Source organism: Phodopus roborovskii, unplaced genomic scaffold, assembly GCF_943737965.1.
Source record: "Phodopus roborovskii unplaced genomic scaffold, PHOROB, whole genome shotgun sequence".
NCBI classification, from domain to species: domain Eukaryota; kingdom Metazoa; phylum Chordata; class Mammalia; order Rodentia; family Cricetidae; genus Phodopus; species Phodopus roborovskii.
In genome coordinates, this window is record NW_026125052.1 from 30657501 (window position 1) to 30670825 (window position 13325).

The following is a 13325-nucleotide window of genomic DNA, read 5'->3' on the forward strand; positions in this document are numbered from 1 at the left end:
TAGTCCCAGCACTTGGAAGGAAGATGGCTGCGAGGTCCAGCCCAGCCTGGTCCACATCAAGTTTCAGGCCAAATACACAGAGGGTCCAGGATAGCAAGGTGACGGTGGGTGAAGGGACAGAGGCATATGAGTGAGTTGGGGTTGGCTTGGCTGCAGGGCTCTTGCTGGGGTGAGGTGGTGGCCCTGGGGGTCTGAGGGAGAGCGGGGCTGTCCTTTCCTCTCCTTTCCTCCTCTACAATCCCCCCCCCCCCCCCCAGGCTAAGCTCTGCCCAGCCGGGCTAAAAAGCAGGAAACTGCACTCCGTGTGGGTCATCGGAACCAAGAGCTTTTCCAGTCCAGGATGTGGACAGATGAGGCTGGAGAGCAGGGAGCTTCCCTAAGCAACTGCAATCTGCTGCTGGGAGCAGACTGGTCTCATTCATTCATACCGAGCAGCGAGGGGGCACGGTCTTTGTCATCCAGAGCCCTGAATATCCTGCGTGCCAGGGACCACAGCTGTGGCCTGAGCTTGCAGAAACCCTGTAGAAAGATAAACATGAAAAGTTCTGCCAGCCTGGTGCACTTCTGGGCTCTGGTTTACGGGGCAAGTCTCATTAGCTTGATGCTTTTCCAGCCCGCTAGGGCAGCCGACTGACGCAGGATTTAACCTAATCACATGCGGTGGGCCGAATCCAATTTTGTTAGAGCAGGAGGGCTGGATGAGAGCCCCCAGGGATTGCGTTCAGGGTGGGGGCCTCCTCCAGGCATCATGAATCTATGAGTCGCTTGGGGGAAGTCATTTTAGCGACACTAATCAATTAGCCTGGGAGGCTGAGCTGCCTATGGCAGAGGGGATGGCGTGTGGGGTGGGGCTGGGGGGAGGGGGTCCTAGCTTCCTTCCGACAGCTGAGATCACTGGCCTTTCTCCCACTGCCTGGTTATGGTGACAGGCCATGAGAAATGGGGCTGTCCAGGGACAGTGGCTCAGAGGAGAAAGGGTGAACCCAGGAGCAGGCATTGGGCTGGGCGGAGGTCCTGCGGATGTCAGCTGAGTTAGGAATGGTCGACCTCCAGTCTCACTTCAACCTCCCTTCTTCATGCTCAAGTCACTAACAGCACCTTGGTACCCATGCCAACAGGGATAGTCTCTCAGGCCGCAGTCATTGTTAGCTCCTAACTCTATGATCGAGAGGTGGAAAGCATGGGCCTGGCTGGCGGGGGGGGGGGGGGGGGGGGGGGGGCGTCTCCACCTACTGCTGCCTGACTGGGCTATACCAGTAGAAACCCACAGCTCTGGTTGCTCTCCGGAGAGCCTGGGGACATCTCTGAGCCTCATCTGCTGACGCCCACAGGAGCCCCGTTACTGCATCCCTGAACCCCCGTCTCCTGCCAGCAGTTGGCTTAAAGCTGCAGTTGATCTTGCTTTAAAAAAAAAAAAAAAAAAAGGTATCTTTGTATACTGATCCAATAAACATCAACATTTTGTTTCGTTTTTCTCCAGTTTCTTTTTGAAAGGAGTAAAGTGTGACAGTCTAGGCCTCTGGTTTCATATGTTCCTGGGGCTCCCTCTCTCCCATCTGAGTGACCCAGGGCTCAGGAAAAGCTGCCCTATCTCTAAGGAGGCCCTCCCAACAAAACGCCCCAGAGGGAGCCAACAGAAAGACAGGTGTGTTGGGAGAGGGGACCTGGCAACCAGGGAAACCTCTAAAAGGAGGCCTCCTGCCCCCAACGACACTCGTTCTACAGACAGAAAGGCAAGGACCAAAGCGAAGGACGCATGAGGGAGGCAAGGGACGAGTGGGGCCTTGACCTATCACCCCACAGCCCCTTTCACTCCATTCACCCCCAAGATCCCCCGCGCTCCCCGATTCTCAGATCCCACTGCCCCAGGGTGGCCCAGGGAGAGCCAGAGGCTGCAGCCTCGTGGGAGTGTGGGCCGCTCACCATCCTCTTCCTCAGGCTCTTCAGTGGGCGGCCCTGTCTCGCTGTCCGAGTCTTGCTCTTCATCCTGCAAGACAATGGCAGGGGTCAGTGCTGTGTAGCTAGCCAAACCCTGTCCTGTCCTGTCGGGAGAGCGTGAGATGTGGGCCCCACAGTGACCACCTCCTGAACCAGGGAAGCGAAGCGGTGGGTGAGGAGGGCGTGGTCCAGTGTGAGCACATCTAGCAGCCATGGTGGGACCTGTGGTGTCAGGACAAAGCCAAGGGCGAGGAGGGGGTGACAGGTAACCCTGGGTACAAGCCCTCGACTTAGGCCACTCCTAAGTAGAGCCTGTCCAGGCATTTTGGTAAGTGGCCTGGAACCCTCAGCCTAGTAAGAGACAGGGAGAAAGCTGGCTGTACTACCTAGGGCCAAGGCCAGCTCAACAGCCCAAGATAGTGGCCTTCTGGATGCTTCTAATGTTATTTTCTGTCTTCAGTCAGCTCAGTGACCATTTACCCAAAATTGGAGCTCCACACTCTTAGCCTGGTCTCACCCACACATGGATTCCATAAACAGATGGCTGGGAGAGGCATCCCACCCCGTCCTGGGATGGCCTTGGTAGAAGGAAGGAGTGACTTCAACTTCAGGAATGTTTGAGGATGAGAGAGACATGTGATCGGCCAACTATGTGGGCCTGGAGGATGTGGGGAGGGGATGAGAGGCCCAGGGAACTGTGGTGTGGAAGCCTAGCAGGCCACTGTGCAAACATTGAGTTTGAGGGGGAGGGCATCGTAGAGCCTGCATTGATGGAGGTCTGGGGTGCCCAAGATACCCCAAGAAGCAGTCAGCATCAGTAGGAGGAGGCTCCCAACAGAACAGCAAACTGCGCCTGGGAATAAAGGTTTTCACAAACCCCATGGTGGTTGATGGGTTGCAAGCGGCGAAGTCTGGGGCTTTGATCTCCTTAGGATACAGGGCCAGTGCCTGCCACATAGCAGAGCTGATAGATTTGGTGCTAGCTATGTGGAAGCCATACTGCCCCAGCATAGACAAGGCTGTGTCCTGGCAGCAGACATCTCCCCAGTTTTGCAAAGCAAGCTATCTTTGTAGCTAAGGGGGGTGAGCAGGCCGAGAAAGGAGACAACCCTGTTGATTCAGAGGACTCACTCTGAAGAATCTAGTCTAGACTAGGACTTTTATACAACAGTGCTAGAAGCTATTGGGAGTTAAGAACCTCTTAGCTAACTAAATACACTTGGCTAACACCATCTCCAAAATGTTAACCAGTCCAAAGTACTCTCCATCTTGTTCCCTTCAGATCAGGCGGGATCACTCGCTGAACCTGGAGCTGGGCTGGCAGCCGCCATACTACCCAACGGTCCTTTTGTCTTTGACCCCTCAGTGCTGGAGTTACAGGTCTATGAGTACATGTTGTTTTTACGTGGATGCTGGGGATGCAGGTCCTCATACACACTCAGCAAGCACCACCTCCCCAGTCCCTAGAATAGGTCTTGATCTAAGTCCTATATCCTCATCAGAGAGAATCCCGGCACACACAGAAGACCACATGCATGCCAAGGAGGAGAGAACTCCCAGAAGAAACGTGCCTTGCCAACCCCTTGGTTCTGGACTTTTGACCTTAGAGAAAATAAATCGCTGTTGCTTAAGCCCCCAGCCCATGGCATTTTACTGCAGTGGCCCTGGCAAACACATACATCAGGCTTCCGGTGACTTCCGGTAAGCCAATCTCACGAAAACTAAACACTGTAACACAGGCTGATGTCATCCTGCGGGTCCCCCAGCAGGGCTGGACCTGCCTGCTGCTCTCTGCAGTGTGCTAAATAAACCTGCCAGCTTTCTAAACAAAACAAAGCAACAGCCAATCACCCCACGGAGCCTCAGCTCAGTGTCACTGAATGGATACTCTGTTTTAACTGCCTATGTTCCCAGTGAATTTTCCAGTTTAGCTTCTTCCAGCGGTGGCAAGAGACTGAAAGTCTCCAATGAGCATCCCCAAGGACCCAGGCAGACAGTACTGCAGAGAAAGGGTCAGGCAGGCTTCTGGAAGGTTAGAGGAAGGCATAGTGTAAGTGTGTGTGTGTGTGTGTGTGTGTGTGTGTGTGCCCATCTGATGCTCCAGGAGATGCTTCTGTCCGGATCCTACCAACAGGGTCAGCAGGAACCCTGTGCTAGCCACCAAAGCTAACCCAGGGTGTGATGACCTGTACAAATCTGATGCCCATCTGGACTGACCTTAGACCATGGCAGTTCCACAGGCAGGTGGAGCTCTGCTCCCAACTCTTGGGGGGTGGAGGTGTTCCATGAAAAGGTAAAGCAGGTGCAGATGGAGGAGACTGCCTGCAGATCTCTCCCACTAGCTGAAGGCTATTTTCATCTGTGCACGGGGCAGGGAGAGTTGGCAGTTTGGCTAGAAAGCAGAGCTGTCTCGCGCCCGTCAGCTCAAACCTAGAGTCCTTCCAGAGGTCTCAGCAGATCAGTTCAGCTACCTCCCCGCCTCCAAACAATGTTGGGAGGACACTTGGGCCCCACTCACTAAGTCTCTGCTTGCCACTGATGAGAAGGAGTAGTCCTTAGGGCAAGGAACTTCGGTTCAGAGCCGAACCACTCACCCTGGCCCAAGCTGGCCTTCTCAACCCATCCAGTTCTTCTGGGGCAGCAGCCTGATACTCATTCCATCACAGCCCCCCCCCCCCCCGCCAAGAGTCCAGCCCAACTCCGGCCCCCAGACCCTGGAAGTCTATCCTTGGCTGGCCCACTCGGGCCTTCCTGAGGTCCCGGGCCCACTCTCCTCTCCTCTAATCTCCCCTACTTTGAGAACACTGCAGATGTCTTCACTCTTTGTTTTAGATGCATGGATGTCTAGCTTGTGTGTTTGTCTGGTCTGGTACCACGTGCATACTCGGTGTGACAGAGCTCAGAAGAGAACAATGGATCGCCAGAGCTAGAGTTACAGAGTTGTGAGCTTCCATGTAGGCGCTGTGATTCGAATCTGGAAGAGCAGCCAGTGCCCTTTAACCATCTCTCCAGCCCCCACAGTCTCCGTTTGTTTGTTTGTTTGTTTGTTTGTTTTTTGAGACAGTCTCATAGTCCAGGCTGGCCTTGACACTAAACTTCCAATCCTTCCGCCCCTACCTCCCACGTGGCACCGGCTAGGCACACCAGTCTTTAGGGCCTGTGATTTATCCTTTGTCATTCACTCATGGGTCTCTTGACTCCCTCTGTCTGACCAGAGGTCTCCCAGACCACGGGTCCTGACAGGGCATAGCTGTTTTGGTGCCTGGATCTGCAGAACGATAAGAGGGGTCAAAGTGTCTCTACTCGGGCAGCTCTCTTTGTCTCTATGCACTGGGCTCCGGTCAGGCCAAAGGGAGAGAAAGACACTTAGCACTTCGGCAGACAACAGACCCAATGTAAAACGTGCCAGCTTCTGCTTGAGCACGTGTTGCACTGGGGCGCTCACTCCCTTACAGGGTGGTCTGCCTCTCAGGAGCATAAGACAGGGCTTGGGAGTAAGTTCTGCGGCAGTGGGGAGCTAGCCAGGCCACGGGCAGGGAGGGCAGAGGCAACTGAACCTGCCTTTTGCAAGGAGCCAGCCGGCAGCAAGTTTTTGTTCTGTTTTTTTTGTGGGTTTTGCAGTTCTTTATTGAAAAAGATCCTACAGGTGCCTGCTGCGATGGACCTGTGGTAGGAGTGGGAACATGATGGGTAAGGGCCGTTCTCATCCTTGCATGCAGACATTCCTCTGCACAGACAATGTGCTCAAAAATAAAGATGACCTCACGCTGGTTAAGTGCTCTGCGGAGAGCCAGATAGGAGAGCCGAAAGAGAAGAGGGTGATTGACATCTGCTAATGTGGTCAGGGGCCATGGAGACAGGATGTGCACAGGGCTTGTACAAAGATGCAGGCTGGGCACACCAGGCAGTCGGTCAACATGGGTGTCTAGACACGAGCACAAGGAAAACACCGGTGGCCTCCGTGGGGACAGTGAACATTGTAATCAAGTTCCTTCAGCCTTAGAGGCCGGAGTCTACCCCGCTGTAGCGGAAGCTGCAGAGGGCTTCAGGCAAGGAAGCTGGGATGTGGCTTGTGAGTTAATGAAAGGCAACCCAGGACCTGATGGAGCTGGGCAGCCTAGGGCACATGGGTAGTGGGAGCCTGGAAAGGGTTATCGGGCAGCCTGCAGGGACACAGCACAGAAGAGTGGCCAGCAAGACGACAGGGGAGCTGTTCCCTTGTGAGGAGGCTCTGGGAGACAGGCAAGTGGGGAGCTGGGCAGGCCGGGGAGGAAGAGCGCAGACCATGACAGACACCAGAGGTCAGGTGTCCGCAGGGCATGGAGAGGTCTTTGTGAGTACATCTGGGTGTCCTCAGTGTTATCAGGGCAACGGTGGCCGGGTGTTGAAGAAGGCAGCAATGGAGTAGGCCCAGAAGCCCCTCAGTTGATATTATACACCAGAAGCCTTCCACTAGGGAGAGGGGAGGGGGAGAGAGAGACCCCAAGCACGAGAGCACACTCTTACACACACTTACACACTTACACACAAGCACACACTGGGCAAGGGGAGGCAGGGTGGGGGTGGAGCCTGGGGAAGCAGTGTGTGTGTGTGTGTGTGTGTGTGTGTGTGTGTGTGTGTGTGTGGGTCGGGGCAGACCGACTCCTTGTTTTTTTGGCTAGCACTCCCACCCCAACCATATCCTGTTCAGACATCCAGTAGAAACCACCATCCCAGGCTCTAAGCACAGCCCTGTCAAGGACACATTCTCCAGCCTGAAGCAAACTCACTCAAATAAGCGGGCATGACACACTCAATCCCATCACATTAACAGTTTGGGGCACTGCTCCCAAGAGAGGGTGTAGAGGGCACCAAGAGCTTCATAGAACCCGTGTAACAAACACAGAAGAACCCCACAGGCGGCTCTGCATTCCCCAACCCCGGGAAATGCTAGGCTGAAGCCCCTCCGCCACATTTCAAAGCAGAAAGAAGGAAAATCAAGAAGGGATGGACGAAGTCGGAATTGAGAGAGTTGAGGAATGCAGCCATTGGTTTAGGACAGCCAGTTTAGTAAACTGTATATAACGGATGGTTGGGCTGGGCTGTCGCTCAGTAGTTTTAGAGCAATCGCAGAGCATGATCCAGTTCCATTTAGAAAAGGCATGCGCGCACACACACAGACACACGCACAGACACCCCCCACACACACACAGACACCCCCCACACACACACACACAGAGAGTAGGTGGACAGCTTTTGAAATCTCTTTAAGGCTCTGGCCAGCAGAGAAGCCAGTTTCTGATTCCCTAGGAGTGGGAGCTGTGGGTGGTTTGGCCCAGAGAGGGACTTGCTGGCGGAGGAGGCGCCTTCAGGTCTTGAGATTTATCTCCAGACTCTGAGTCCTCAAAAAATAAGAACCTACCCAGGAGAAAAACTATTTCAGGAACTCCCCTTACCCATGGTTTGGGGTTCAGCAGTCTCTGCTTGGGGTGTGTGTGTGTGTATGTGTGTGTTCCAGGGATCCAATGTCCTTTTCTGACCTCTGAGGGCAGTTGGTACACACATGGTGCAACAACACACATTCAAACAAAACACTCATACATCTAAAACAAGATTTAAAATATATATAAAAAAAGTAATTGTTATTATGGGGGGGGGTTCCAGATGGGATTTCTCTGTGTATCCCTGGCTGGCCTGGAACTCACTCTGTAGGCCAGGCTGGCCTCAAACTTAGAGCGATCCGCCTGCCTCTGCCTCCTGATTGCTGGGATTAAAGGAGCGTGCCACCACTGCCTGACAAATTGTTATTTGTTTTTAGGGTGTATGTGCACGCATGTGTGTGGCACCATGTCACACAAGTGGAGGTCAGAGGACAACTTGTGGGAGTTGATTCTCTCCTCCCACCATGTGGGCCCCAGGGATCCAACTGAGGTTGATAGGCTTGGTGGCAATCACCTTCACCCACGGAGCCCTGGTGCTGGCCCACTTCTGCAGTCTTTGTTACCCACTGTCAACCAAAGGGTGAGACTCCTGGGGTACGGTACTCATGCCTGTAACTTCTGTGGGGGCTGGAAAGATAGTTCAGCAGTTACACACGCTGACTATTCTTCCAGAGGACCCAGGTTCAATCCTCAGTACACATGTGGCAGTCTGACCCCTTGCACACACATGGCCTATGGACATACATCATACACACACACACACAATCAATCAAATTTAAGAAAATCATTTCTAGGGCTGGAGAGACAGCTCGGTGGTTAAGAGCATTTGATGCTCTTGCAGAGAACCCAGGTTCTGTTCCCAGCACCCACCTGGCGGCTCACAACCCTCTGTAGCTCCAGTTCCAGGGGATCTGACAACCTCTTCTGGCTTCTGTGGCACACATGCGCAGTATTTGGTATAGTGTATGTGGCGCTGCATGTCTGCAATCCCAACCGACGTTCAGGAAGCAGAAGTGAAGGACCAAGAGCTCAAGGCCTCTGGGTGGCGGTGACGCACACCTTTAACCCAGCACTCCGGAGGCAGAGGCAGGCAGAGCTGTGAGTTCAAGGCCAGCCTGGTCTACAGAGCGAGTTCCAGGCTAGTCAGGGCTACACAGAGAAACCCTGTCTCAAAAGCAAAAGGGATCAAGGCCATATTTGGCTACTCAGTGAGTTCAAGACACCCCAAAGCTATATGAAACCCTGTCCCAACACAATAGACCTGGCAGTTGACTGGGTGGGGTGAGTTCGGCACTGGCATGAGCATACATATGAAATAAATTAGTGTATTAATAATAAATGATTTTAGCATGTATCGTTCTAACAAGTGCTAGCAATCTAACCCACGACCGCATCTAAACTACGCAAGTGCTTTATCACTGGGCAACATCTCTAGCCTTCAAGGACATTTTTCCATACAAACGTAATGCCAGTACCGTGCGCTCACACACACACACACACACACACACACACACACACACACACACACACACAGCCCTGAAGCCACACTTACAAATGCCTCAGAGTTGGAGATTTAGCTGGACAGTACCGTGCTTGCTTAGCGGCCCCCAAGCCTTGGGTTTCACTCCAAGAACCATGTACTCAAAAGTCCCTCCTCCGACCCAGCACTTAAGAGCACTCAAGTTCTTGCAGAGGAGCTGGTTTGTGTTCCTAGCACCACACAGCAGCTCACAGCCTTCTGTAACTCCAGCTCCAGGGGGACCAGAGTCCTCTTCCAGTCTTTGCGTGTGCACATGTCCAGCACATGCATGCATGCATGCATGCAAATAAATATTCATGCATATAAAATAGAAATAATCGGACCCTCTTTTAAAAGCCCCTTCTGCATGCTTCCTGTTGTTGTTTTGAGAGTGTCTTGGTATGCTGCCCCAACTGGCCTCTGACCCTGGACTCAAGCGAGACTCCTATCTCAAGTCCCCCAAGTACACAGTATACCAGATTTTGTTTTTCAGTAGGACTAGAACCCACGTGCCAGGAGGTCTGACTGGCACAGACGAAGCGTCTAACCCCAGAGACACTGGAACAATCCTTGTGCCATGGCCTCTCCAGGACTCTTCTTGCGCAGCATCCTTGCTGGGATGCTGGGTGTCCTAAAACCCCAGGGTACACACAGCATCAAGAAAGCTCTGCGCCCCCGGCTTTGCGAAGGAACAACTTTTGTCCCGAAGCTGTTGCCTCCCAGTTCTCTGAGGGAACTAGGTGTGCCCACCATGTTTCCTGCACTGTTCGCTCCAAGTAATCCCCACGAGAGAGATGAAAACACATTCTAATAATGAGTCTGTGTCTCCGAGTCGCTGCCTGGGCTTTAATGGCTGGGGAGCGGGGAGGACCTCGGGTCAGCTGGCCTCACCCGGGCTCCCTGAGTGCCCCCCACTCAGGCTTCTGTCTCCTCTTACCATTGGGACCCTGGCCTTGAGAGCAGCCAGCCTGTGGGGGGGGGGGATGCTGCCCAAGTGATGTCCAGTAGCAGCTGAAGGCTGCCGCCCTGGGCCCAGATCCTTTTCAGTAATCAGCTTTGTGAGTCAGAGCCTGCAGCTGCCACAGACTGCCCAGGCCTTGCTGGGAAAGGAGCAGACAGGATTAGGAGGGAAGCAGTTAATGGAAAATGAAGAGGGGGTGAGGTGGGGAGAGTGAGTTAAGCCTCTCAGGGACAGGGTTGCCTTTCTCCTAGGGACCATGAAGGGGGCCTCCGTGGATACCGAGTTATCTTCCCTGGGGGCGTATCCCTACCCCTGACTCCAGCAGTTCGAGCAGAAGAAAGGGCTGGAAACACTTGGAAATGCCTGAGGCTGAGTCCATTTCGAGACAACTTCAAAGAACTACTTCTAGCATGGAAGTGTGGAAGGGGCCGAGCCGTGTCTCTCAGACCCTCACCTGGGACTCTGCCCCCTGGACATTCCAGGCAGGAGTACAGGGCGCTGGTGGGCTTCCACACTCACAGGACTCACAGGTGATGGGCCTGACCTCCCCATGAGGAAACTACCTTACTGCTGAGTGGATTCCCTCAGGACAGCTCCACTGCTGCCTCAAACTTCCTGCATTGTACTTTGTCCTCCAAAGCCTGGGTGTGGTGATGAGTGCCTGTGATCCTGGGATTTCATCTTGTTGTTTCTTTTGGGATGAGTTGGGGGTAGGGGAGTCATTATGTAGGCCAGCCTGGATTTGAACTCACAGAGATCTTCCTCCTCCGTCTCTCACCAGGCTTTTGGAAGCAGAGACAGGAGGATTTCGAGTTTGGGGTCAACCTTGAGTACACAGTGGGGTCCAGGCCAGGCCAGGCTACATGTCAAGAATCCACCTCACCAACCAAACAAAACCAGAAAAAGTCCAAAATGCTCACTTGGGTTAATTATATGAAGGCATGGCATAACTATAGCTATAGTTATATAGCTATAACTGACCCCATTACAGGATGAGTGTCTCAAAAAAGCCTTCTAGAAAGTTCCTTAAGAAATCTCCTACTCCAAAGGATCTGGATGGGACTGTGCCCCGAGTCTTCCTCGGTCTAGATAGAATCTAGAAAACAGTTTGAAACAGAGCTGCTGGGACCCAGGTCTTGCCGGTCTGAGAGGACCCCAGATCGCACCTGCCATTTACCTCCAGCAGCATTCCATTCTCCCAGGGTTGAACACAATAGCTCTCCTCACAGTCTGCCTGGCTCTAATGACACAATTAGTCACCCACTTGTCAAGCAAAGAGCTGGTAGTAGCGGGTCTGGCAGACTCAGCAAAGAGAAAGGCCTGGGCCCAGTCTCACAGCCGCCTCTTCTGTCCCAAGAGCTTTAGTCCCAGGGAAACCACTCTAGCCATGAAGCAATAAAGGAGGTACCCGCAGATACGCTGACATACATACACCAAGGCAGCAAGCCCAAGGCTTCTGCTGTCCTGGACATCCTGCCTTCAGGAAGAAGGCTCAGGATGAAGAACAAAGTGTTACGATTGACCTGAGACCAGAGTGGATGGCAAGGCCTGGCCTGGCGCTGTGAAAGCCCAGTAAGCCCGGGTAAGTCGGGATCCAACCTACGGTGCGTCAGGGAAAGAGCGGATGAGGGGTCTGGTCAGCTAGCTGATGGCCAGCTCCCGGGAGGTGGGGCGGTGTGTGGGTGTGAGTGGGTGGGGGTAGGGCCTCGTCTTCCACACAAGCCGAGCTCATCTGCAACCCAGGGGTGGGGACTGGGGGTGTCAAAGCCTACAAGCAGCCTGAGAACGACGGTAATGTAGTCCCCATAAGTGCTCTCTTCCTTTTAGTCCGGTCCTCCCAGCCTCACACATTGGATTTCAAATTGACCTAAAAGAACTTCCCTTCTCGCACACCCCATCCCAAAGTACTGTGCTGTCAAGACTAAGCTAACTCCAGTTCAGACCCTGACGTAGGTTGCACGTCCGTGGATTTGGGTACGGGTGAGCAAAGGCGGGAGGAGAGGAGGGTGCAGAGCAGAGTGTCAACAGCAGTGTGAGGCCCGGGGACGCCAGAGCGGGGAGGGAGGGAGGGAGGGAGGGAGGCCAGCTCCACTTTGGGGGAGGATGGAGCGGGGCGGCCGCAGGAACCCTCCTTTCCTGCCGGCCGCTGGCTCGGCCCTTCCTGGGGAGGTTCGGCCGGCAGGCTCGTGGGTGTCCCACGGGGACCCGGGTGCATACCTGCCTCCCCTCGTCCGCAGGCTCCTCCGCCGCGGGCTCCTCCGCCTCCGCCGCGGGCTCGGGCTGGCGCGGCCCCGCGGGTGCGGGCTCCGGGGCGCAGGGCTCGGGAGGCGCAGGCGGCGCGGGAGCCCCGGGGGCCTCGGTCGGGGACGCGCGTTCCGGGGCTGGGACCGGGGCCGGGGCCGGTCCACGCCGCAGCAGTAGCCAGGCGAGCAGCAGTGCCAGCGCCGTGGCCAGCGCCGGCAAGGCGGCCAGCAGATCGGCCGGCGCCTCCATCGCGCCGCGGCCGCCGAGTGCCCGCCCGCCGGGACCCCGAGGGAGCCCGCCGCGCCCCGCCACCAGGCCACGCCCCGGGGCGGAGTCCCGCTCGAGCCACGCCCCCGCGCCCTCCGGGTGACTTGGAGTCGGGACCTTGGGAGACGCTGGAAAGCCCACCCCTGGCTAGCTGATGCTCTGGGGAGCCATTCAGCTCAGGCTCGCTGGATGGGGTGAAGGGCTCTTTGTTTATTGTCTTTAGCCTGGCTTCATTTCAGCCCTGTGCAGAAGTTCGTCCTAGAGATGGTGGTGCAGACCTGTGATCCCAGCACTTAAAAAGTGGAAGGGTACACGAGGATAGGGAGTTCAAGGTCTGCCTCAGTCACAGTGAGTCCAGGGCCATAGAAGATTCCTTCTCAAAACATCCCGCACCACACACAAAAATGCTCATCCTAGAGTACCGGTGATCCGGCGCTACGGAGGAAAGGTGTGGAGGCAATTCATGGAACTGAACACTAATTGCCCCAAAAGGAAAATCAAAGATGAACATGGTGGCTCTCGCCTTTGATCCCAGATCCCAGCACTCCAGAGGCGGAGGCAGACGGTCCTCTGAGAGTTCAAATACAGTCTGGTCTACATAGCAAGTTCCAGGTCAGCCAGGGTTGTATGAGAGCCTGTCTCAAAGAGACAAGGAAAACCTCTCATGCTTACTGGCAGCCATGGCCCACAGCTGTGGCATTCGTGAATGTTTGCCGAAGGCTTCTTTCTCATCCTGGTTTCAACAAGAGGCTGGAATGAGGTGGGAAGAAGGGTGGTTTTGTTTCTCCGTATCTTTTCTAGGGCTCTATTAAAGTGTAAAACACACTGTGACCCAACTGTGTGCCCCCCTACCACACCCACCCATCTTTTAATTACTCTGAATAAATACAAGGCAGACAAAGTTTGTCAGAAAAAAAAATGAGTATTGGAAAACAACCAATCAAACTCACCTGGGCCTGCTAATGCATGCCTGTAA

At 54.5% G+C, this 13325-nt stretch overlaps 1 protein-coding gene across 4 annotated transcripts in view; it reads right to left on the reverse strand.

Moving 5' to 3' along the window:
* Mxra7 (matrix remodeling associated 7) overlaps positions 1-12403 on the reverse strand; it is a 23947-nt gene extending 11544 nt beyond the window's left edge. For 2 of the 4 annotated variants that reach the window (XR_007834276.1, XM_051181191.1), the window contains exons 1-2: positions 12056-12403; positions 1924-1987 (exon numbers count right to left, since the gene is read on the reverse strand). Coding sequence is in view for 3 of the 4 variants with exons in the window: in XM_051181191.1 (XP_051037148.1) it covers positions 1924-1987; positions 12056-12331 (340 nt within the window). In the remaining variant the exon portion in view is untranslated. The remainder of the gene's footprint in view (positions 1-1923; positions 1988-12055) is intronic. The other 2 variants (XM_051181182.1, XM_051181205.1) reach the window with 2 other exon arrangements.
* Positions 12404-13325: the final 922 nt, after the last annotated feature.